General features: G+C 53.6%; 2 protein-coding genes across 3 annotated transcripts; one reads left to right on the top strand and one right to left on the bottom strand.

Annotated features, from left to right (window-relative positions):
• The first annotated feature begins 8,129 nt into the window (after positions 1-8,129).
• Positions 8,130-13,215, top strand: LOC100476682 (kallikrein-1-like). The gene is made up of 5 exons (XM_002929774.4): positions 8,130-8,175; positions 9,142-9,298; positions 10,658-10,944; positions 11,092-11,228; positions 13,012-13,215. The coding sequence occupies exons 1-5, from the start codon at positions 8,130-8,132 to the stop codon at positions 13,165-13,167; spliced, it is 783 nt and encodes a 260-aa protein (XP_002929820.2). The 3' UTR covers positions 13,168-13,215.
• A 4,531-nt stretch (positions 13,216-17,746) lies between these two features.
• Positions 17,747-21,523, bottom strand: KLK4 (kallikrein related peptidase 4). Of its 2 annotated transcripts, XM_034639164.1 has the most exons (6): positions 21,483-21,523; positions 20,820-20,891; positions 19,494-19,656; positions 18,899-19,149; positions 18,675-18,811; positions 17,747-18,129 (listed from the first exon to the last, which is right to left on the bottom strand). In XM_034639164.1, the coding sequence occupies exons 2-6, from the start codon at positions 20,878-20,880 to the stop codon at positions 17,977-17,979; spliced, it is 765 nt and encodes a 254-aa protein (XP_034495055.1). In that variant the 5' UTR covers positions 20,881-20,891; positions 21,483-21,523; the 3' UTR covers positions 17,747-17,976. The 2 variants fall into 2 exon arrangements, with proteins under 2 accessions (XP_034495055.1, XP_034495056.1); XM_034639165.1 differs by lacking the exons at positions 19,494-19,656; positions 20,820-20,891; positions 21,483-21,523 and adding an exon at positions 19,242-19,465.
• Between the last annotated feature and the right edge of the window lie 4,111 nt (positions 21,524-25,634).

Below are 25,634 nucleotides of genomic sequence, written 5' to 3'. Positions count from 1 at the left end.
ATATATGAATAATATGTAGGTAGAGCAGGGCACAGGGAAGTGGTAACAGTACAGGAAAAGGCTCCTGTCCTGAGGGATTTTCCACTCACTTTCCCAGAGACTCAAGGTGGTGACAAAGTCCTGGAAGGTAAGGGGTGTCAGCTCCACTCCCAGCTCTGGCAAATGACCCTCAATGTGTGGACATTTAACTGTGTTGCTTTCCTCATCTCCAAACACGATGTGCTGCATGGGGCCACTGGCAAAGGCCGTGCCAGTGCAGGGCTTAGGGTCCCGAGGAGGCATGACTGGGGAGGTCAGGACAGCAGGATGCTGGATCTGGGGATGGCGAAGTCTGAGGGTTGGCTCCTGGATGTTGTGGGAGGTAGTCTGGGGACCTGAACTTCTAGTTTGAGGAATAGGATAAGGGACGTTTCCCAACTCCCATACTAAGTGGAAGGATGTATTGGAGTCATGGGGCTGGAGACCCATGTGTGTGCCTCGGGACTGCAAAGAATCTGAACGGCAGGGCATGACTGTGCTGTAGGATGTTAAGAGCAGGTAAGTGGAACTTCAACATCCCATAGGGTTGAGAGAGCCCAGGTTGCTTGCTTACGCTTTGGTCTTTTTGTCGACCCCACACTCAACTTTTACAGAGCCCTCTGCCTACACGCTCCTGTGGGTGTTCATGGTGAGTACAGGCTGCATAAACACAATGCCCCAGAGCAACTGTGGGCTGTTCCAGGCATCGCACAGCAAGTCCTGTGAGAAACAAGGTCATCGCCAAGAGGTCGTTGTTGAAACTAGCCCCACCTGTGTGACTTCGCCCACCCCTGGCACTGCCCAGAGTGCTGCCCACGCCTGCCCCCTTGTGGACAGGGCTTGCATGGCAACTGGCTGAGCACTGGTGTCTGACAAGGAGCCCAAGCCCCCAGGCAGCCATGGTGGAAAGGTGTATGAGCAAGGCTGGGTGACAGCTGTCCAGGAATCCTAGGCTCCAAGGATCCGTTGTGGAAGGGCCATTGTCCAGAAATTAGTTTGGTTTGAAATGAGTGAGTTGGAGTTGTATGGGGTTGGGTTAGGACTGAGCTGGGTGGGTCAGGTGATATTTTGGTTGGAGTTGTGGACGAGGGTCAGGATGGGGATGGCATGCTGGATCCAGAAGGTCTCTCCACAGGGTGACTCGGGGGACCCCTGATCTGCATGTGGGTTTTCTGGCCCCTGACTGACTATATGCCTCGACTCCAGTTCTTATGATCTTAAAATGGGTTTATCTCTGCCCACTTTTTTTTTAATTGCAGTATAGTTAACATGCTATGTTATTTTAGTTTCAGTTGTACAATGTCCACTTACTTATTTTATTTTTTAAAAGAGGATTTCATGGGGCACCTGGGTGGCACAGCGGTTAAGCACCTGCCTTCGGCTCAGGGCGTGATCCCGGTGTTATGGGATCGAGCCCCACATCAGGCTCCTCCGCTATGAGCCTGCTTTTTCCTTTCCCACTCCCCCTGCTTGTGTTCCCTCTCTCGCTGGCTGTCTCTATCTCTGTCAAATAAATAAATAAAATCTTTAAAAAAAGAAAAAGAGGATTTCATTATTTTTTAAAAGTAAACTCTATCCCCAATGTGGAGCTCGAGCTCACCTACCCCACCACCCTGGGATCAGGAGTCCCGTGCTCTACCAACTGTCCCAGACAGGTGCCTCTCAATGCCCCAAGAGCTTCCTTGGTTACTCAAATAGGAAAGGAGGAGGATTTTCTATCAAGTTTTTAACACATATCTTAGGCTGAACCATCATGAGTTGCTCTCATTTTTCAGAACAGCCTTGGTAATCAAAGTGGTGGAAAACTAGAAAACCATCTGTTTCTCCTCTGAGACCCTCAAAGATGAACTTTGAGCTGCATGAATCTAGCTCCTGAGACCTACGTAGTCCACTGCAAGAAGTACTGGATTTTGTGTGGGGATACCCATGATTTGGGCAGTCAGATGAACCAGGATCCCTAGGCCTTCAGGTACTTGGCTGCCTTTTCCATTCTGGCTCTGAGACCACCCCTAAGAGAATCCCAAGTCCCTCTGGTACCTCAGACCATAATGTCCATGCTCTTCAGACAGAAAGGGCCATCCCTCACCCCATCCCAGGGTGACTTTCACTCGCCCCTCTCCTGATTGCATTCCCACCATGACCACAACATTATTCCTGGATCTCCCACTGCCTCTTAGAATGCCAACAGCTCATAGGAGACCCTCATCCTTTCTGTCACTCTGTGACGGGGAAATATCCAATTCTCCCAACTCTCAGCCCAGCTGAAAGCCTCCAGCCACAGTTCTGGGAGCCCCCACTCCCAAACACCCTAAATCCATCCAAGACGCTCATCTCAGCCAAACTAGAACTATTACCTAAATCAGTGATGTTTTACAACCTCAAAGCTCACCCCCGGCCTCAGAAGATTCTCCAGCTTGGGACTCACTAAAACTTTCCTCTCTCAGCCTCTGCCCCTCTGGGACCCTTTTTCGGGGTTTCTGGAAGCTCTTAATATCCCAGACCACACAGCCTCTTTCCCCAGTGTGATTCCTCAAATCACCTGGCCCCCACACCACATTTTACTGCAGACATTGCCCTCTTGTCTCCTGCCTGACCTTTGTGGTTGGCTCTACTCTCAACATCGTCTCCCCACCCAGGCCCTGCCACCAACCCACAACCCCAGGGATGGCTTCAGAATTCCAGAACCTTCCCACACCCCTTGTCCATCTCTCCAGACCCTGAGCTGTGCTCCTCTGCCCCCATGTCCCTCCAACTCCACAGCACAGCTCCAACTCTTAGCCTAGGCCCTCCGAGCCCCACTGGTCATGTACACTCTCTCTCTCTAAGAAAAATAAAAAAATATAATCTAAAAAAAAAAAAAGAGTGGAGAGTTGCTATATCCCTGAGATCCCTGAGATAAGATGTATTTCTGGTGTATGGTGTATTTCTGGCTTTAGGAACGGCAAGTAAACTGCTTCTGGTGGTCTTGGCCATTCTATGTCTGCCCTGAAAGAACCATGTATCTTTTATAGCCACAGAGCTGAGATTTCTGTAGTCCAAACCTAGAGTCTTACCCTCTGAGTGGCTGAATTACAATGTAAAATGAGTTCCCAGCCATCCCGGTGTCTGTTGTTAAAATGAAGGCATGATTGGGAAAGAAGAGCATCTGGAATTTCGAAAGGAGATATATGGGAAGACCCCGATGAAAGGGTGGATAGTGTGGAGAGGGTCCAAATAGAGATGTGGTCTGAGCCAGGGTCTAGGGGATGGAGAAGATCCAGGGAGCAAGTGTGCAATGGCTCATGTCTGAAAGGCTGTGAGGCACCTGGGGTCTGTCCTGGTACTTCAGGGAACAGTATACTCTCCCCAGAGGGAGAGTCCAAGAGGAACAGCATGCTGGGCAGGGGGAGGGACATGAGTGGTAAAAGGAAGTTTCTCAAAAAGCAGGTGGGATGACCTTGTGCCTGGAGGGATCCATGGGGGAGAAGGGTCCAGGGTCTCTACCACTTACACCTCTCCCACCAAGTTCAGCTCAGTCCTGGTCTGTCCTCCACCATGTGGCTGCACCCAGCGGGTCCCCTGCCCAACTCCAGGTCCATCTGGCAAGGTGCTGCCTCAGTGCCTAGCTCGTTGTCAAGAACTCTGAAGAGTCTAAGATTATACTGCCTTGCAAACGAATGTGAGCCGGCCAGCGTCGTGGGTACTGGCAGAACACACCAGATCCTGGGTCAGAGGCAGGATTTTACTACTCATGGCACAGCAGGCAGCATGGTAGCTTTATATTCACACCAGTTCCCCTGGCTCCCCAAGGCCCCTGGGGGTGACCAGAGGAGCATAGGTGGATTCTGTGCACATAGTGGTTTGTGCCATAGCTGAGGACCTGAGCGTAGGAATCCTTAATCTTATAAGGGGACTGCTGGCAAACTTTCCCCAAGTTAGTCTCTGGTGGAGATATTATCTTTATAATTCTGGGTTGCAAACAAAATTGCTCTGGAGGGTCATATAATTTTTATTGTCCTTGACAGTAAACAAATATTACCTTTTATTAAATCATGGACAGTACACAGACCTTCTCCGAGGGAGATACCATCTTGAAAGGCTGCACGATAGACAAACAATCTTGGAAGACAGTCCAGAGTAAAAAATGTATTCATTCCTTTGCTCTGAAGACACGTGACACGCTCATGGAGAATTTCTAACAACATGAGTCTGGTCTCACCCTCTACCTTTCCCCCGCAAGAAAGGGAAAGGTAACGTCACTCAGTTTTCCTCATGCTCTCCTTCCACCATATTTGCACGCCCTCTGCTCATCGGAGTTCCAGCCCTAACTCCCAACAACGGGGAAGAGTGCGGTCATTTGACCTGTGGGATTGTGTCCAGTCCTGCCCTAGTGTTGGCTCCTCTGTGTGTGTGTGTGTGTGTGTGTGTGTGTGTGTGTGTGTGTGTGGCGTTGACCTTGAGGGGATATATCTATGTTTCCCAGTGTAGAGGTTCATTGTCCTTTGACCTCGAAAGCGGCCTGTTTGGTAATTGTGCACAGTGCAGCTCTGTGTGTGTCTGTGTGGCAAGTGTGCAAGGCCTTACCTGTCTCCTACTTGCCTGCACTTGCGAACTTTGTTATCAGATGTGAAACGCAGTGAGAGACCTTGAACATCAAGCATCTGACTTGGGGGCTGATGTAGAGATGGATAGATACGTCCTGTCCTGAAGCCTGTATCTCCAGCTATGTCTCCGTCATCTTCAATACCCAGCCTTGTGTCCAGGTGTGGCGCTGGAGTCTGATCCCCTGGGTCCACACCTGAGTGCTTGGCCTCTGGGTTTGTGCTTGCCACTTTGAATCACCACTAAGTGGCTTGTGGATTAAGCCGGTTTTGACCTTGACTATCTTACCTGGGTTTGCATATCTGTCTGAGTGTGAGCGTATTTGTGTCCACAACATGAATATCCACACGTATGTCCCATAGATCATGTATCTTTGATTAAAATAACTACTATTTATTAAGCAACAATTTGTCCTAGGCATTACCTCTCTCTCTCTCACACACACACACACACACAGACACACACACACAGATCCCTATTTAACCTTACAACAACCTCCATTTAGCAGATGAGGAAATGGAAACACACAGAAGTCAAACACTGGATAGAATACTATTTTAGAGACCTGTTTGTGAACATGTCTTTAGGGGCCTGAGTGTATCCTGACGTCTCTCCTGTGTATCCTTATTCAGGACCCCAGCTTGTATGTCTAGACCCTGTGTACAAGTGTGTGCATCTCTGGATTGAATGCGTTCAGACCTCCACTGGACACTGTGAATTTAGGTCTGAGTTTGTACATCCAAAACTTTGGGTCAGTGTGTATGTGTGTGTGTGTGAGTGTGTGTGTGCATGCATAGGCACTCATGACTTCTCTGTCTATATCCATATGCACATAAGAACATCTATTGTGGGGGCGCCTGGGCGGCACAGCGGTTAAGCGTCTGCCTTCGGCTCAGGGCGTGATCCCGGCGTTCTGGGATCGAGCCCCACATCAGGTTCCTCTGCTGTGAGCCTGCTTCTTCCTCTCCCACTCCCCCTGCTTGTGTTCCCTCTCTTGCTGGCTGTCTCTATCTCTGTCAAATAAATAAATAAAATCTTTAAAAAAAAAAAAAGAACATCTATTGTGATTCTTTTTTTGTTTTTTTAAGATTTTATTTATTTATTTGACTGAGAGAGACAGTGAGAGAGGGAACACTAGCAGCGGGAGTGGGAGAGGGAGAAGCTTACTTCCTGCCAAGCAGGGAGCCGGATACGGGGCTCAATCCCAGAATGCTGGGATCATGACCCAAGCCGAAGGCAGACGCTCGATGACTGAGCCACCCAGGCGCCCCTCTATTGCGATTCTTGAATCACATGCATATGTCTACTGAATTTCAGCTTGAAGTGCTGTCCATACAGTACCCAAGTTTGAAAGTGTGATCCACATGTGTGTACATCCATGAAAGAGTATGACCACATTCATAACCTTGTGTGACACTGAATCCACTATTCTCTCCAGTGAATCTCCCATGTTCATTGCATTGTACCAAGGGCTGTGTTCTGGGCTCCATCTTGCATCGTGGACTACCCAAGTTGCCCGATGGACATGAAAGTGTTTGCAGGTATGAAGGGTAGGGGCTCAGACTCCTCAGGCAGGATGCGGGCAGGCTTAGGAGTGGGATTGGCTTGGGTTGGGTTTCCCTTGCCCCAGAGAAAATACTTTGGATAGGGTTGAGGATGGAGTAGGAAAAGCAGTTAGAATGGGGGTGGAGTTGTGGTTGTGGTTGGGACTGGAACAGGGCTGGGCTGGGTTGGATAGGCATTGGACTGGATGGTGTGAGGGTTGGCTTGGGATGGCATTGCTGGGGTTTGAAATGGTTTTGGTTTGATTTGGATGGGGAGGATGTGGGGGTTGAACTGGGAATGGTGGGCGATGTATTTGGGGATGTTGAAGACCTGGGGGTTAGGACTGGGTTGTGTTGGATGTGAGGATGGTGTGGGTTTGGTTTGATTTGGATGGGGAGGCTGTGGGGGCCGTGTTCCCTGAGGTTAAGTTGGGTGGGTTCATTTGCCTTGGGTTGGACATGTGTAGGGTTGGGTTGTATTGGGTTTCGGTTGAGGCTGTGTATGTGGATTAGGATGGGGATTGGGTACTGCATCCAGGGGTTCCTCACTCACACCGAGTCACATTTCTCTCACAGGGTGACACTGATCTGTGTGTACGGGAGGCCAGGTAACTGACTGAATGTATTCTTGTACCCCAGTCTTTATGGTCTTCACTTGTGAGTGTCTATGACCACTTCTCTCATTCCTATCTTGGGATCTAGCTTTTCACGTTGCTCAGCTCAGAGAGGGGAAAGATTTGATCAAGTGCTTGACATGGGAGGGGCTGGACCCACATGTCTCCCATGGGTGAGAGCCCCTTTCCTGGCTCACACATGGCTTTCTTCTCCCTTGTCTTATCATGGCAGAAGGGGCAAAGGATCCCTTTTAGGTGCACTCATTCCATTCACGAGGGCTCTTCCTTTGTGACATAATCACTTCCCAAAGGTCCCACCTCCTCACACCATCTCACCGGGGAGTAGCAGTTCAACACATGAATTTGGGGGGATGCAGACATTCCGTCTATAGCTTGTAGGACACATTTTGGGTCAACACTGGAGGCCCAAGAGGCTCTAGTTCTTGACTCTCTTCGGAAACTCCAAAATGCGACGTTCAATGCCACTTAATGCTGAGGTGCATTAACGAGGCCCCAAGATCTAAATGTTCATTGGGGTGGAGCCACTGGATTCTTTGAGGGTTCTCTTGACCTGGATGTGGAGGTGATCTGGGTGTCCTGGGTCATCAGATGCCCAGGTTGAAGACTGAGGTGTTGGTTGGGGCTCTATGTCGAGACCCCTGAATTGTTTTGGAGAACATTGGATTTTGGGATGCTAGGAGACTCGTTCCAGAATACCTTTGGAATTTCGTATCTCTGGGTTCAGTAGTGCTGGGATTTTGGAACTATGGCACCTCAAGAACTGATTTTCAGGGGGACGTTATAGTAGGGGAACTCATTCCTGCATCTGGAAATACAGGAATCTCGGAGTTCTGAATGCCAAGCTCATATCTCAGGGATGTGGGAAGTTGGGGGACAGGCATTTTGGCTCAGGGACGTGCAGAGATCAGAGAGGTTCAGAGACACAGTGCACATATTTGAGAGTCCAATGGGCTTTGGGGTGCAAAATCTCTCTTGGGATGTAGACATTGGAGGCTTTGTAATAGGCATCCTGAATCTGCAGAGTTGCTGATTCTTCTTTCTTGGGCTTCCCCTTACTGCCTGTGTTGCCAAGAGCAAGGCAAGAGAGCTGTAGGCCCTGGCGCATTGGGCCTCTGACCCCGGAATATATCCAGCATGATTAAGGACCTAAGGACAACAGGTGCTTGCTCTTTCACCCCTCCCATAGCCCTGGGGTGGGGGGCGGGGACTGTCCACACCCAGAAGCAGGGCCAGGCCTTGGCTAGCAGCAGAGCAGGGGTGTGGCCATGGGGGATGTAGGCTTTAAAGGCTCCCAGGGTTGCTCCCCAGCTCCTAGCTCACTGTCTGCCAGCTCCCGGACACTCTGTGCCCCATGTGGTTCCTGGTCCTGTGCCTGGCAATGTCCCTGGGGTGGAGTGGTGAGTAGAGTGGATCTGAGAGAAGGAGAGGGGTCCCAACTCTCATGGTGCTCTGGCCCCGCCACCCCCACAAGGCCATCCCCTGTCCCCATTCATGCAGCCTATTCCTCCCACCCACAGTCCAGCCCAGGCAGGGTACCAGTCTCTTCCTACCTCTCCCACCCCCACCCCAAAACCTTCCTTAGCTCTCCACCCTGCCACCTTCCTCACAGTCCTCTCTGCCACACTGGGTACCTGCTTCCTCCCTGTGACCCCCGGACAGTTCTCAGGCAGGCACAGCCTGAGGCCATCTCTATCTCTCTCTTTGGGGTTCCCCAGCTCTTTCAAGCAGTTCTCCCTCCTCACTGGACCCAGGGACCCTGATGCTTCTGTCCTACCTCCTAGTCCTCCAGGGTCCAGTGCTCTGGCTCCTGAGCCCCCAGTTGACCTTTCCCATTCAGCTGTCATCTCTCAGCCCCATGCCCTAAATACTGACACATTCTCAGAACCCCAAAGTCCCATGCCAGGCATAGAAGATATTTAAGACCGAGACCCCTTAACACCCCTCAAATTCTTCCCTCCCAGTCAATGACCCTCTCCTTTGAAGTCCTTCACACTTGTTTCTAGAACCCCTTATTCTTCTTTGAGCCAACACCCCCACCAAAGCCAGCCATCCCCAAGTCCAAGAACTCCAAATCACCGCAGAACAGCCGGCTTCCATGCCACAAGTTGCTCCAGAGCTGCCTTGGGTTTTTTTTTTTCCACCTGATTCCTGGGGTGGGGTCTATTTCAACAGAATGTCTCCCCACCTAGGCCCATCAACACAGTTAAGGGACTGCAGGAGAATTGCAGGCCCTTACGGTACCTCTTGCCCGTCTCCCCCGACACCTAGCGTTGCTCTTCTGCACCCGCGTCCCTCTCCTAGCCTAGACCCTCCCGGCCCCACTGCCACCTCCCACCCGCCCTCACCCAGCACCCCCTCTGCAGGTGCTGTGCCTCCCATCCAGTCCCCGATCAGCGGAGGCTCGGAGTGCAAGAATTTCCAACCCTGGCTGTCGCTCGTGTATAATTTCAGTAGCATCAGGTGTGGGGGCGTCCTGGTGCACCCACAGTGGGTGCTCACAGCTGCCCATTGCATGCACAAGTGAGTCTGAGCATGGGGTCTGGGGGGGTGGTGTCTGTGCTCCCACGGGAATAAACAACTGGGCGCGGACCCTGGGTTCACCTCAGGGGAGGCTGGGGGTCTCAGGGAAACAAAGATGGCATTGGTCTGGGTCCCATGGAGAGTGGCAGGGACAACCCCAGGAAGCCCTCCCACAGCAGCCGTGTCTGTCTCTCCCTGTGACTGTCTTCCTGTGTCTCCCTGCCCTGTGTCTCCGTGTCTCTCAGTAACTGGCTCTGGCGTGTGTCTGTCTATCTGAGTATGATTTATCCCTGTCTCCCTCTCTGTTTGGTCTCGGTGTCTCTGTGTGTCCCCCCGTGTCTGTCCACCTCTGGGTCCCTCCGCTGCACCCCTGTACCTGTATGTCTCACCCTCTATCTCGCTGCCCCATCTCTCTCTCTGGGTCTCTGCCTCACTCCCTCTCCCCCATCGCTGCTGAGCACCCCCAGGATGGGACTGAGGGGGACCCCCAGAGACAAGGAAGGGATTATCCTGACATGTGTGTGTGAGAGGGGCGCTTCTCATGTGCCCAGCCTCTCCCTCCAGGACAATGATACACTCCAGGGGACACAGGGAAGGACTGGTTTCAGCTGGAGCCTGCTGGGGGCCCTGGAGGAAGGAGGAGAAGGAGGAGAAAGAGAGGGGGGTGGGGAAGAGATGGGGGAGGAGGAGGAGTAAGGGGAGGGTGGAGGAGGAGAAGGGAAGACAGTCTGGAGAGGAAGGGAGAGGGAGGAGGTGGAGAGGTTCTGGGAGGGAGGGGGATGCTGACCTTGGGCTGGGGGCCAGTCCACCCGCTGCCCTGCCAGGGAGCCAGCCCCACAGCCCCGGCTGCTGCTGAGCTGGTCCCAGGCCCCCTCCAGCCCCTCCGGGTCCTCCTCCCTCCCTGTTCTCTCTCAGGCTGTCGGCCTCCTCCCCCCATCTTCACCCTCTCCCCTTGCTTCCTGTCGCTGTCTCACTGGGCCTGCCGCTCCTTCTTCCCGTCTGTTCTTTCACTCTTGCGTCTTTCCAGGGACCCTTTCTCAGGGTCGCTGCCTTTTTGCTTCCTCTCCTGTCTCCTTTGTGCTCCTTCTGGCTCCCTGTTTTACCCTCTGCCTTGTTCCTTCTCCTGTTTCAAGCTCTCTCTTTTTCACAGCTTCTCTTTGTTTCTGGATCTGCATTTCATGCTGTCACAATCTTTTGTTTTCCCTAGGTCTCTATTTTTCCTGACTACTTCTTTCCTGCAGGCGCTCCCTCTCTCTCCAGGGTTGCTCCTTGTTTCTCTCTATCTTTGGGACCCTCCCTGGCCCCATCTCCCTTTCCCCCTCCTCTCTCCTCATTCCCTGGGGTCTCCTGTCTCCCCAGAAAATACCAGCTCTGGCTGGGTCGCTACAACCTGTTTATGGATGAAGACACTGCCCAGGTATTCAGCAGAATTACAAGCTTCCCACACCCGGAATTCAACCTGAGTCTCTTGAAGAACCACGCCCACCTCCCCGGAAAGGTCTACAGCCACGACCTCATGCTGCTGCGCCTGGCAGAGCCCGCCCAGAAAACAGATACTGTGGGGGTCCTGGACCTGCCCACCCAGGAACCCCAACTGGGGAGCACCTGCTATGCCTCTGGCTGGGGCAGCGTTGAACGAGGTAAGTGTACGCCAGGGCCAGACCCGGCAGCCTGGAGCCCAGACACTTGGGTGTGGGGAGGAGGGGGCTGGGGACTGGACTCAGGGTCTGAGGGAGGAGGGGCCGAGGAGCCGCCTGGGGTCTGGTCACAGCCCTTTTTCTCTTGGTCCATAGTCACATACACCGGCAATCTCCAGTGCATGGACCTCAAACTCCTGCCCAATGACGCGTGTGCCAAGACCCACTCCCAGAAGGTGACAGGTCACATGCTGTGCGCTGGGCAGTTGGAGGGCAACAGTGACAGCTGCCTGGTGAGCCAGCCTCTCCCCTTTGGCCACCTGGGCTGGGGGAGGGGACCCAGATTCAGGGCAGGGGTTCAAGTGTTCACCAGGTATCGGTCCCACGGCCGCCCAGCTATAGCCCCGCCCCCGGTGCCTCCACCCCTGTCCTATCCCACACCCCCATCCAGACACCACCCGCACCTCAGTCCTGCACATCACTATTCACCCCTTCCTCCAGGCAGCACGTACTTACTGAGCGCCTACTGCATGCCCAACACCAACCTAGCCCCTGGGAAGACAGCAGTGACCAGAGAGCAGCCCCCCTCACGCAGCCAGCCCCCCCCCCAGGGGACACAGACGGAAACAGTGAACGTGACACAGAAATGACAGTGCATGTTAGGAGGTGCTGGTGCCGTGGGGCAGAAGGAGACATCGCAGAGCAGGGGGACAGCCCTGTGATGGGGGAGAAGGCAGGAAGGAGGAGGGGCTGAGCGGACACCTGCAGCAGGAGAGGGGGAGCCCAGCGGTGGGGGGGGGAGCAGAGGAAGAGCAGGTGCAGAGCCCCCAGGGGAAGCGGCCTGGGGTGTGTGAGGGTGTCAGCCAGGCCAGTGTGGATGGAGCCCAGGGAGCAAGGGAGAGGGCGGGAGGTGACACCAGAGGGAAGAAAGGGGCCCATCCCCTGGGGCCTCACCTGGGGCCACAGGGAGGTAAGTGCCGCTACTCTCAGGGACCCCGGGGCATGGGGACTGCTGAGCAGAAGCAGGACGGGGCCTGACTTGGGTGTTCACAGGGCCCTCAGGAGTCTGTGTGGGGTCAGACAGCAGGGGTGAGGACAGGCAGGGGGCCTGGTGTGGAGTGAGGATAGGGGTGGCCAGGGTGGAGGCAGGGAGGGCGAAGGGGTCCACTCCTGATACCTCTAAAGGGAGCCCCCAGGGTTTGTTGAGCGACTGCGAGCGAAGAGAGGGGCAGACGTGACCTAGAATGATCCGAACTTTGGCCTTAGTCTCTTGGCTGAGCAGCTTCAAGGAGCCGTCTACACTCACAATATCCCCCCCAACAGCACGCAGGTGGGCACCCCAGGCTTTCACCTCCCCGAGGCCCACTTGAGCCCAGCATTTTCCACCAAGCCTGGGCCTCCTCCACCCCTGGGTCTGTAAGTCTCCCACTCCTAACTTCACCTCCCCCAACCCATCCATCCCCAAGCCTGGCCCCTCCTGCCCAACCCCCACTGACTCACCCACTGTCCCCTCAAGTCTGTTGCCTAGTTCAACCCAGGTTTGTCCTTGTTCCGACCTGGACCCTCACCCTAGCCTTCTTCACAGGCCTCTGGCCCTCATTCTTTCCTTGTTATCTCATCCCTGTCCTGCCACAGTGGGTCATTCTAATCTCAGAACTGACCTTGCCCCTCCCTGCTCACCCCCTTCCATGGGCCCTGTGGAGAGGTATCCAGTCAGAGAAAGCTATTTGGGAAAGGTGACATCAGAGATGAGCCCTGAATGTTGGAGGGTCCGGTAGATGGATCCCACTTTTCCCCCCCACTGACCTGTCCGCTGGGACTATTCTCCCGGACCCTCTCCCTGCACAGAAACTAGACCCTGAAGTCTTCTCTCCATTGGCCAGGTCTTGAGCTGCTGCACCTTCTGTTGGAATCCCGCTGGCCCTCTGGCAGTGGACTCTGCAGAGAACTGTGATTTTTCCCGGAGCTGGGGAGTCGCTGTCTGCGCTCTGTGAGCCCAGCTGTTAGAGCTGGTGCTCCGCAGGCAGAACCCGAGGCCTTGCTGACCTTCCTTTTCCTCCCCACTTTGTGCTGCAGGATGACTCGGGGGGCCCACTGATCTGCGATGGTGTGCTTCAAGGAATCACATCCTGGGGCCACATCCCATGTGGCAGCCCCGATATGCCTGTTGTCTACACCAAACTGATTCCCTACCTGCAATGGATCAAAGAGACCATGTCGGCCAACAGCTGAATGCCTCTGACCTTCCCCTCCCCTTAGTTAAATAGAATACACAGCAAATTCTGGCATCATCTGTCCTTTCTAGATGTGGAAGTTAGGGACCCACCCGGCCTAGGTCCTAAAGTGTGGAGTCAGGGGTAGAGATGGGGAAGACCAGTGGCTTTCAAATGGGGGCACCCCCTCCCCCCACCCTGGCCTCCAGGGGCCATTAGGCAATGTCTGCAGACATCATCTCGCACAGATTCTGCAGAGACACACTTAAGTCAGGGGTGGCCATGTTCTCGTGGGAGGGATGGTGCCCACCCTGGGAGGGTGGACGGTGACATGTGGTAGATGTTCCCCACGCGACACTGAGCAGAGCTGGAAGTACAAAGCAGATGCACGCACACCAGGGACAGAGTTCAAAGCACAGCCATGAGTGAGAAAGTGTGAACACACACTGAGTCATGGAGCAAAACAGCCTTACAAAGTTACAGTCTGCGCCCACGGTACTCATTCTGTAGAATACAGTCAAGTAATGATGCCCAGAGAAGACACCAGAAGGGGTGCCTGTGGGGCATGCGAGTGGATTGTGGGGATGAGAGGGGGTCATTAGTTATTAGTCGAGGGTTTGAGTCCATGAATTGAATATAAACACAGTGGCGGATCGGTCAGGGATGCTGAGTCAATGGTCCATGAGCCAAGGAACACAGTTACTTCAGCCCCCTGCCCATGAGGGCCCCAAAGAGAGTGAATCAAGAGGGAACTGCGTGGCCTCCTCAGACACCACCGCAGGAAGCTTGGGCTGTCGCCTCTGGACAGGATCCAGGCTGGGAGATGCGGACTGGGGACAGAGCTTTTAGGGACAGATCCCGCTCCCCCGGGCACATGGGCAGCGACAAGGACTGAAAAGCGCACTGTGGGATGTAAGTGCCAGCTGGACACCGGTGGCGATGCCCTGGTGCTGACCCAGTCCGGCTCCGTGGTTGCTGACTTCGGTTTGGTTGTTTGGCCCCAATCGGAAGTCGAAGTTGCGGTGGATGAGTGCACCCCTCCCCCCCCAGCACGTCAGTGTCCTGGCAGCCTCCCGCTCCTCTGCGCTCCCACCTGAACGTCAGCCCCATCTCAGTTCCATCCACAAGCAATTCCGTAGCAAGCCCACCCCGTCTCGGCCGCTCTCCAGCTTTGGCCGGAAACCTTTTCCAGAGCTGAGGAAAAGCGCGCCGTCGTCTACTCAGGCCCCACCCCCGAAACGAAGCCCCGCCCCGGACCAACCCCGCCTCCAACTCAGGCCCCGCCCCAAGCCCCACACTCGGCTCCTAGAGCACCCACAGGGGATGCAGAGGAGTGGTCTGCCCTCCAGGCCTGGCCTGTACTCCTGGAGGCGGGTCAGAGCACAAAGGGGAGGAGCCTGGTCTTGGGGCGGGGCCAGAGCTCGGGGGGCGGGGTCAGGACCAAGGAAGGTTCAGGACGGCGAGGCCTGGACGCAGTCTCCAGTCAAGAAAGCTCTACGTTGGGACCACTCTTCCGCACCTCTCTCCCTCCACACCTCGCCTCTTCCCACCCTCCGACACAACAGTTGCAAAACCTGCCTGGGTGCGCACAGCCTCTCACATTCACACTCTTTCCCTCCCCAACACCGGGCCTCTCTGCCCATGCAAGAGCCCTGGGGAAGTCTTTAGGTAGAGTGTGAGGCTGTTAGCTCAGGCCTGACCATTCCCCTCACTCCGTGCTTCCACTGCTTCCCCGGAGATCTCTGGGCGGAGAAGGGCTGCAGGAAGGGCACCTCGTCCTCGGCCCTGAGACTTTTGCCCCGAGATGGGAGCCTAGAGACATAGAGACAGGAATCGAGACAGCCAGGAGGAAAAGAGAAAAGTGTCAGCAACAATGAGGAACAGTGGCAGCAGAGAGAAGATGGTGTGACAGTGACAAAAAAAAAAAATCAAATTAAGAGAAACACACAGTGAGGTTCAAAAACACGGAGTTTCAGAGAGAAAGAGACAGAAAGCTAAGGCTGGTGTCTGAGTGGGTTAAGCGTCTGCCTTCGGCTCAGGTCGTCATGATCCCAGAGTCCTGGGATCGAGTCCCACATTGGCCTTCTTGCTCAGCAGGGAGTCTACTTCTCCCTCTGCTTGTGCTCTCTCTCTTTCTGACAAATAAGCAAATAAAATCTTAAAAAATAAAGAGAGAAAAAGCAAGCAAGCAAGCAAGCTGGGATGAATCAGGCGATGCAGAGAGAGCAGGACAGGAGAGCTGGTGGGTGCTGCATCTGGAGGGTACAGAGATGGGGCAGAGACAGAGGGGGAGAGAAATTACCGAGCCAGAGATACAGACTCAGACTCTCAGATGGAGAGACAGAGACGTCAGAGACCCAGAAGGTGGGGCGCCTGGGTGGCACAGCGGTTAAGCGTCTGCCTTCGGCTCAGGGCGTGATCCCGGCGTTATGGGATCGAGCCCCACATCAGGCTCCTCTGCTATGAGCCTGCTTCTTCCTCTCCCACTCCCCCTGCTTGTGTTCCCTCTCTCACTGGCTGTCTCTGTCTCTGTCGAATAAATAAATAAAATCTTTAAAAAAAAAAAAAAAAAAAAAAAAAAAGAGACCCAGAAGGTGATGTGGGGGCCAGAGAGGCAGGACAGAGACTAGCCCGTCACTCACTCACCTGGCTGGGCTGAGCTTCATTCTGCCGCTGCTTCCTGGAGCCACAAGGACGCTTAGAAGCTCCTCTCCGCAGGCTCTCCCACCCCTACGACTGGTGGACACACGTCTTGGGCGTCAGATGCCGCTCTCTTCCAGTCCACAACCCCCCAACCCACCCACCTCCCGGACCATCAGGGTGTTTAGAGCATGGGTTGGAGACAGGCACTCTGAGAGCGAGTTCTGACCCAGAGCCCCAGGCTGCTCTCACCTCCAGCTTGTGCCCGATCTTTATTTCTGGGAGTCTCCCCACCTCAGTCTCCTTCGCGTTAGGTTTACTGGCTATTTTTGTCTAACGCCTTGGCTCCTTTATATTCACCCACTCCTTTCTAATCTAATTATTCAAAGCTATAAATCTGCTGCTCCCACAAGTTTTGTATGTTGCGTTTTTATCATCCAGTTCTCAGTTTTTTTTTTTTTTAAAGATTTTATTTATTTATTCGACAGAGATAGAGACAGCCAGCGAGAGAGGGAACACAAGCAGGGGGAGTGGGATAGGAAGAAGCAGGCTCACAGCGGAGGAGCCCGATGCGGGGCTCGATCCCGTAAGGCCAGGATCACGCCCTGAGCCGAAGGCAGACGCCCAACCGCTGTGCCACCCAGGCGCCCCACTTTTTCTTTTTCTTTTTTTTAAATATTTTTTATTTATTTGACAGAAAGAGACAGCCAGTGAGAGAGGGAACATGAGCAGGGGGAGTGGGAGAGGAAGAAGCAGGCTCCCAGGGTAGGAGCTTGATGCGGGGCTCGATCCCAGAATGCTAGGATCACACCCTGAGCCGAAGGCAGACGCTTAACGACTGAGCCACCCAGGCGCCCCATCTATTCTATTATTTTCTAAGAGCCATCTTTAAATCCTCTTCTGTGGGTGGGAATTTGTTTATTTCACTTTGTTATTTCACTCCCTACTTTATATATTTTGAGGAGTATCTCCAGATGAATAGATTCCCAAATAATATATTTATTAATATATTCTTTTTTTTTTTAAAGGATTTTATTTATTTGACAGAGAGAGAGACAGCCAGAGAGACAGGGAACACAAGCAGGGGGAGTGGGAGAGGAAGAAGCAGGCTCATAGCGGAGGAGCCTGATGTGAGGCTCGATCCCAGAACGCCAGGATCACGCCCTGAGCCAAGGGCAGACGCTTAACGACTGAGCCAACCAGGCGCCCCTATTAATATATTCTTGAATAGACATTCTTAGCTGTATGTTCTTATGAATATAATATATCAATGAAGAGTAGGATAGCAATTCCAAATATTCTTAGGCCCTCAGTCTCCCCGCATCTCTCCCCTCAGTCTCCATATCGCTCCATGATTCTTCTCACTATGCCCCAGTTACAGCAGGAGGGTTCTGAGACAAATTCAAATGAAAAGTTGTTCAAATGCATTTAAGAAGACAAAACCAAAACAGGTTAACCAAAGCAAAATAAACTAAGCAAGAAAACTTCATTAATTTGCCATTTACTGACTTGACTTTTTTCAAATTGGACTATATCCACAGAATCAATTTCTCTTAACCTCTCAAGCATATCTCCTCCCCTGGGAACCCAGAGGCCCTCCTGGGGAAACTAAGGGCCAAGGAGGAAAAGCTACTTGCTGGAATCCTTTGAATGGGAATGCAAGCAAGGAGGACAGTTCAGAGGCTGTGTTTCTCTTAGATTTTATTTCTGGGCTTAAGAAAAGGGGACAAAAAAGGTGAAAAACCACCTTCTCTGCCACTGGTAAGGCCGGGTCAACATTGTGCCACTAGGGGGCACTGTGTACAGGAAAAGATTCTTTTTTTTTTTTTTTTTAAGATTTTTTTTTTTTATTTATTGGACAGAGATAGAGACAGCCAGCGAGAGAGGGAACACAAGCAGGGGTAGTGGGAGAGGAAGAAGCAGGCTCATAGCAGAGGAGCCTGATGTGGGGCTCGATCCCGGAACGCCAGGATCACGCCCTGAGCTGAAGGCAGACGCTCAACCGCTGTGCCACCCAGGCGCCCCAGGAAAAGATTCTTGATGGGATTGGATTCCTGGGGTGAGGGAGGAGGGGGTTGGGGGTCTAGACTCCTGGGTGTCAGGAAGGAAAGCACTGGACACCCAGGGTCCTGAATCCCTTCCGCAACATATATTGGGAGCTCGGTTGCTTGGGTCCAAGTCCCGGGAGTTAACTGTCCTGGATGGTTTTCTGTATCCAGTCAGTGAACTTGCAGAGGTTGGTGTAGACGCCTGGCACGTGGGGTAGGCCACACTGGGCTTGTCCAAAAGACACGAGGCCCTGCAGGGACCCGTTGCAGACCAGGGGGCCCCCAGAGTCACCCTGGTTTTGGAGAGAGGAAGAGAGAGAGAATCCAAAACAGAGATGTGGAGACAGATTCTGATCAGAAAGGACCCAAAAGACACCAAGAGACAAAGACAGGGAAATAAACGACAGCAACGCACACCTTCGAGGTCCCTTCCAGTGCCCCGACTGTGGGGAATTCTGCTCCCCTAGGTCCCAACAGCTGCTTGATTTTCCTGGATTTGTTGTTATGCTGTCTGTCTCTTTTTGTTTTACCTCCCCCTGTGGCTTGTTTCTCTGTCTCTGACTCCCAGAGTCTCCGTGCCTTTCTGCATCTCTGGATATATTACCCCCCCCATTTCTCTTTGCATTTCATCTCTTTGAGTCAACCTCTCTGTTTCTCTCTGAGGCATTTCTGTGTATGTGCGCGCACTCATGTCTATTACTGTTTCTCCATCTCTCTATCTCCCCGGGTCTGTTTCTCCCCGAGGGCACCTCCCACCCTTCTCCATCCCCACCTCCACCCCCACTCCTATCCCCACCCCGGCTCCTCCTCCCTCCCTCTCCCCTCCGCCATCTCTCACTTTGCAGGAGTCCTTCCGGTCCTGTCCTCCGCCAGCGCAGAACATGCTGGGGTGGTACACGGGAGCATAGAAGGAACTGCAGATCCCCTCCGGCACCACGGAGATATTCACGCACTGGAGCACTTGGGGCTGCCCACCTGCGACGTAGAAATCTGGGTCAGCCCCCTCTGGCTGGGAGGGGAACCGTTCAGGAAGGGCGGACGTACTCACACTCAGGAGCTCACCATCCATCAGCTGACCCCAGCCAGAAACGAGGCAAGAATCTCCAGCGGTCGGGCACTGGGAGGCGATGCTGATGTTCTGGATGGTGTCAGACCCGCACACGGATTCTTTCAACTTGATCAGCATGAGGTCGTTGGCGATAAAGGGTTTGTTGTACTCTGGGTGCTGGATGGAGAGCTCAGCCTCCATCATCCGGCTGCCTGCCTCTTGGTTGGCCTCAAGACTGTGCAGTCCCAGCCCGATGGTGTAAGAGCTGCGGGCCACGGGGGACGGGTTAGTTCTGTGTCAACTACACCGTTATCTCCATTGTCACCCTCCAGCACAACCCCATCTCCACCCATTTACCCCAAACCCATCCTCGCAAAGCGTGGCGCTAAGAGCTACCCGGACACATCTCAAATCCTCCTTCACACAATCAAAAATCCAGCGACAAGAATTTGTCTTAATTCACTAGTGACTCAGCAGCTGAGATGGGATTTCGACCCGGGCTGAGTCTTTCTAAAGCAACAGCCCCCACTTCCCTCGCAGAGGCTCGCTCCGCACAGGTTTCCACTCTTAGCACCGAGCCCGGGCCTCCCTCCCCACCCCCGCACTCACTCCTGGAAACAGTGTGCCGCTGACAGCACCCATTGCGGATGCACCAGAACGCCCCCGCAGAAGAATTCGTTTTCCGCGAACAGTGCCGCCTGCCAGGGCTGCGAGTGCGGGCTGCAGTCCTCGCCGTTTATGATGTGGCCGCCGCTACTCGAGGCCAACGATCCTGAGGGCGGATCAGGGCTAGGGGCGGGCTCGGGGTGGAAGCAAAGCTCCTGGGGGGGGGCCACGGACTTAGGTCTTAAAGGGTGTAGTCAGGACTGGGGATGGTCTCAGGGTGGAACTAGGGCTCCTGGGGGCAGGGAATCGGTGCCGGGGAGTGGGCCAGGCTGGGGGGGCAGGCCCAACAGCAGGACTAGAGCTCCCGAGGGCGGGGGGCGGGGGGTTGTCACAGTGCAGGGGCGTGACCAGGGCCTCATGGGTGGAGTCCGGTATCCTGAGGGCGGAGTCAGGGCTCCTAGGGGCGGAGTCAGGAATGCCGAGGTAGGCTCAGGAGGTGGGACCAGGCCTGCTGGGGGCGGGGTCCTGATGCAGGGCTTTTACGGACCAGATCAGGTTTCTTGGGGTGGGATGGGAGTCCGGAAGCGGAGATCCGAGTGGAGGAGAGGGGTCTCTTGTCGAGAGGGGAGTTGCAGCTTTGAGCCAGCCACACCTATCTCCAAGACCCATTTACTATTTCTCTCCGTCTGTCTCTCCCTCCCAACCCCCCTCAACACACACACACACACACACACACACACAAAGTACCAGGCCAGGCTCATGCATTACACGGGCCACAATCCTCCAGAACAGGCAGAAACACTCAAACAGGGTATAGGCACAAGGTGACAAAGCCAGACGCTCAAGGAAGCAGTGTCGCTCTCTGTGGCCCTCCGAGTCCCGCCTCCCCCGGCTCAGCCTCCTCTACAGTCGCACCAGCAACAAGCCGGCTCGCCGAGAAACCCCATCACGTCGCCCCGTGCCGTGGGTCCCTGGGGGTCCGTGGGTCAGAGACTCAGGAATTAGGGATATTTACAGGCACAGACCGTCAGAGTCCTTCAAACGCACCGCCTCTCACCGGTTTGACCTCACAGCTCGCACAGCGTCACACGCAGAGGTGTGCAAAGCCATACACACACACAATGCACCAGCAGCACACACACACACTCCCTATGATACCAAGAATCGCATGTGTGTAACCAGACAGCTTGGTCACCTGCACGTGTGTAAGCAGAGCGCACGGTACCAGGCAGCTTTAGTCATATCTAGGAGGACACTGAGTCATACCTGCACAGGAACAAACACTGTGTCCCTAGGCACAGACACACACACACACACACACTCAGATACCTGTGACACCAAGGATGAGGTACCCCAGGAAACAGCCCCAGGGGTTTCCTGCTGTGGTCATGACGTCAGCACCTGCGCACGAGGGTCAGTTTCTGATGAGTGGGGGGGGGGAACCTACAGCTCAAATCTCTCCCTCTGTCTCTGTCTCCCTTTTTCTGTCCCCCTAGGATATGATTGGTCAGACAAGGACCTAAGCCACCCCTGCCCCCCAACACACACATTATAGGTCTGAGGGGCCCAGAGCCCCAGAACCTACAGAGATTTAGAGTGAGAGATAAAGGGAGAGGGAGAGAGAAGTGGAAAGAGAGAGAATTATGTGGAGAGGAAGGGATGGAGGAAGTGTCCTTCCATCTCTAAACTGGGAGAGTAGGAGCATGGAGAGGGGGAGCCGCGGGTCGGAGGGGAATGAGATATGCGAGAGATAATCAGAGACAGATGGAGAGCCCCAAGTCATGGACAGAGACATTCAGAGAAACGGGGAGACTAGGGGAGCCAGAGAGAGAAAGGAGGAGACATTCCTAACTAAGGAGAGAGTGAGAGACCTTTCTGGAGAGGAGACATGGAGACACAGGGTCCCGAGGCTGAGATTCACAGTGGCGTGGAGCTGTGGGGAGACTGCGCTCTTAGGGGCGGTGGGCGGGGCGGAGACCGCAGGACGCTCACCTGGCTTCCTCCGGGCTCCGGGCTCCTGCGCTGGGCTGCGCTCCCACCGGCTGCTTCCTGCAGGGGCCCCTGTGCGACTTATAAGCATCCCCAGCTGGGCCGGCCTGCCCCCGGGGACACATTCCTGGGGTCAGGTGCTGCCAGTTTCCAGCTCAGCGCTGGTGCCAGGCTACCGTCAGGGGGCCAGAGGTGCCGGGAGCAATAACCCAGCGGGGAAACCCTGGACTCAGGGTCCCACTTGTTTCTGGGTTCTTCCTTTCTCATTCCCTCGTGTTCTTTTTCTTTCCTGTTCTTTCATTTTCTCTCTCTCATGTTCTCTTATTTTCTCTCTTATTAAATCTCTCTCATTCTCTTTCCCTCCCTCCGTCTCCCTACTATGCTTCCCCAGCAAACCTTACTGGGTTCAAATCCAGACTGCATCGTGGCCTACCTTCGGAACCTTGGGATGACTGCATCCCTCTGCGCCTCCATGTTCCCACCTGTAAAATCGGGGAACTATTGTTCCTCACTCCCCAAATATCTATCCAAAAAGAGAATGCAGGGAAAGTGCCTTGGCACAGTGCCAGGTGCCCAGGAAGGGGGAGCACGATGAAGTCCTTGCTCAGTAAAGAGCAGTGCATACATGACATGCTCGGAGCTCTGCTGTCTGCACTCGAGATGCAGGAAGGAACAAGCAAATTCCAGTGCTCATGGAGCTCACATCCCAGCAGGGGAGACAGACAAACAGAAAAACTGAAAAGAAATATCTGGTAGTCACCTGTGTGCAGAGAACACGGGCTTTCTGCAGACAAGGTGGTGGCTGGGGAGTCAGAGGAGGGGACATTTAGGCTGACACCCACCATGCTATGTGAGCCTTGCAGGAAAAAGTGAGAACTCGGTGTGTGCAAGGCAGAGCAAGGAGAAGGAACAGGGCAGATTGTGCAGGGGTTTGTTTCAGTGCTGGGGAAGAAGACTGGGTTTATTTTAAGCGCAAGGGATTTTAAGCACAGGGGTAGAGGGAGTAACATGATCTTATTTACTTTTAAGAGACATCCTGGGTGGAGAATGACTGTAAGGTGAGAAGGGAGCAGAGATCAATACGGAGGGGGTTGGTGGCAGCAGTCCAGGTGGGCGATGCTGTGGTCCAGGGAGACCAGGAATGAACGGACTCAAGGTTCAGTTTGAAGGTAGAGCCAACATACTCACCAAGGGATGGCAAGTGGGGAGGGAGGGGAAAGGAGGCAAGAATGGTGCCTCCGAGGCTTGGTCTGACCATTTGTGTCACCCTTTGTAGAGGCGGGCAGGAGATGTGGGGGCAAGGGCTGAGCTGGGGATGCCCGCCAGGGGCCAAGCGGTTGGATGCCCGGGCAGGCAGGGGTCAGCGCTGCTGAGAAGCAGTGGGGAGTCATAGGGGAGAGGTGGTGTTTAGAGCCATGGGGTTGGATGAGATCACCTAAGGAGCAGGTGTGGACGGCTTTGATGAGGGGTTGGGCGACAGATGACCGTGATGATAAAGCATGACTATCTGTGCTTCTCTCTGCCCCTCTCTGGCCTCGTCTCTGTCTTTCTGACCCTGTCTCTCTCTGTTGCTCTCTCTTAGCGCCTGTCTGGTTCTCTGGTTCTGTCTCCAGTTATCTGCCTGTGTTCAGTCTCCTGGTGACACACAGACCCTCAGCCCTGCCCTGGTCCTGGGACCAGCAACTCTGACCACGAGGACAAGGGAGGCAAGGAGGAGGGGTGGGGGTGCAGGGTGGGCTCAGGTCTCACAGCCATCCAGACGTGACTAAGGTCTGGACAGTGGCAGGAGGCAGGTCGGGGCCAATGCTGGGGCCCAGGGCTGGGCGGCTGAAAGAAAAGAGAGGAAAGTAGACATCACGTCTCTCTGTCCCTGTTTTGTGGTCTCTTCTATGCCCTGTCCTGCCTGAGATCAGACAGAAGTGACCCACTTATTTGGGGACGGGTCCAGGACAGAGCTGTGGGAGAGTTATGCCACGGAGATGGTTCTGGCCCGGCAAGTGGGAATGGTTTGGAGTGTGGACCCAGGAACGGGGCTCCCTGGCACAGAACCCAGGCTGGGGTGGGGGATGAACAGAGGCAGAGACAAAGAGAGACAGAGATGAGCAGAGAGAGAAATAAAGTCACAGAGCCCATGTGATGGAAAGGAACAGAGACAGGAAGAGAGAACAAGGGGAAGATATAAAGGCAGAGAGAGACAGAGACAAGAAAGCCAGAGACTGAAAATGAGACAGAGACAGAGAGATCAGGACAGAGATAGAGAAATTATCGTGCATCCTGGAAGTCATTTAAAAACATAGGCAAAAGGGAGTGTGAATCTCCCCCACCGTGAACCACCCCAGTGCCCAGGCCCCATTCTGCACAAGCGGCTCCCCATTCACGAGTCCCCTCTGGTTGTCCGCTCACCTCTCACCTGCAGGCCCTCAGGGCGGCACCTCCAAAATGTAATTCCGACCTAGGCGGTCCCCCATCTTAGCTCCCCTCTCCCAGTCCAGATCCTCTCCACTCCCTCTTGTGCCTGCTTCAGTCTGTTCCCAGAGGGATGTGGCTCCCGCCAAATGGCCTCAACCCCGTCTCACTTAATAACTAAATCTACACTGGGGCAGATTATATGACCCGAAGAGAAGTGAAGAGTTTTCCTTCTTTATTAAGAGCAGTGGGGAGGTGCGCCTGGGTGGCGCAGGTGGTTAAGCTTCTGCCTTCGGCTCAGGTCATGATCCTGGAATAAAGCCCCTCACGCTTGCTCAGCGAGGGGAGGGGAGTGTGTCTGCTTCTCCCTCTCCCTCTCTCTCTGCCTGCCGCTCCCCCAGCTTGTGGTCTCCCTCTCTCTCTCTGTCAAATAAATAAATAAAATCTTAAAAAAAAAAAAACGAGAAATGGGGGATTCAGTAGGAAAAACCCCACAAAGCCTCGTGTGGTGTGGGCATCTCCTTTGTCTGTTCCTGTCCCAGGCAAGAGAGAGGCCAGCACTGAGCGGGCCAATCCTGGGGTCTGCCTGGAATGGGGGAGAATGGGGAGAGAGAGAGTTGTAGCTTCCTCCAGCCTGGAGAGCGACAGAAAATGTATCCTGACCACATGTACGATGGGAGGATGGCCTTGCGTGTGGGGACCACCATGGGGGGCATCTCCCGGCTGTTCTGCAGCGACAGGGTTTGGGAGGGACCTCTGAGCATCAAAGGAGCAGAAATGAAACTGACACCCCGTGCACCAAAAGCCTGGACTCTCCCCCGTTTTTCCAGCCCCAGCCAAGCCGGTTATCTGTCACCGCTTTGCAGAGGAGGAGAGGGAACCCCAGAAGTGACTGAGACGTTTCCTGCCAGTCGGATTTAGATCTGCTTTGTCCGACCTGCCGGCGGGGGGGGCTCCCGAGCGCTTGAAACACAGCAGGTGTGGGAGAGGAACTGGCTTTTAACTTTTATTCAATTTCAACTAATTTAAATGTCAACACTGAATCTCACTTCCGTTATTGAAAAGGTTTTAAGTACATTTGGAACATCTGGGGACATGAATCGACTTTTTCAAGTTGAAGTTTTATAGGCTGCGTAAAGATCAATTATTTCTGATGAAAATTTAGTGTTTGGATGGGGATGCGGCCGTAGGTGTAAAATTCTCACTAGGTTTTGAAGATGTGGTATAAAAGAATGTGAGCTATTTTACTATTAATTTTATACTGATTATATGTTGGAATGATCAGAATTTGGATATGTTGGGTTAAAATAAAAATAGTACTAAAATTAAAATTTTACTTGTTTCCCACCCTTTTAAAAAAATATGGCTAATAGAAAATTTTAAATTACATATTTGGCTCATGTTATATTTTGATTGGATAGAGCTGATTTGGAGAAAATAGGAATCAAATCAAATGGAATCAAAGCGTAAGTGGTATCAAGTGATCTTAAATGGAAACTGCCAGAAACGCTTCATAAACTGGTTGTAGAGGTGGGGGAGAGGGTGCAATGACCTATTTTTTTTTCCTGTTTATCTTGGTCCCCAGAAGTGTCACTGACCTCCAAAAAAACCCAAAAAACAAAAAAACCCCAAAACCCTCTAGAAACAGCAGATCCTTGGCTGGGCTGACCTACAATGGCCCTCAGCTGTAGGAGAAAATATTTAACACTCAAACTTGGTCTGAAAAACTTCTGATCACATTCAGAGTAG

Source organism: Ailuropoda melanoleuca, chromosome 12, assembly GCF_002007445.2.
Source record: "Ailuropoda melanoleuca isolate Jingjing chromosome 12, ASM200744v2, whole genome shotgun sequence".
NCBI lineage: Eukaryota > Metazoa > Chordata > Mammalia > Carnivora > Ursidae > Ailuropoda > Ailuropoda melanoleuca.
This window is presented reverse-complemented; position numbering and strand designations above follow the sequence as displayed.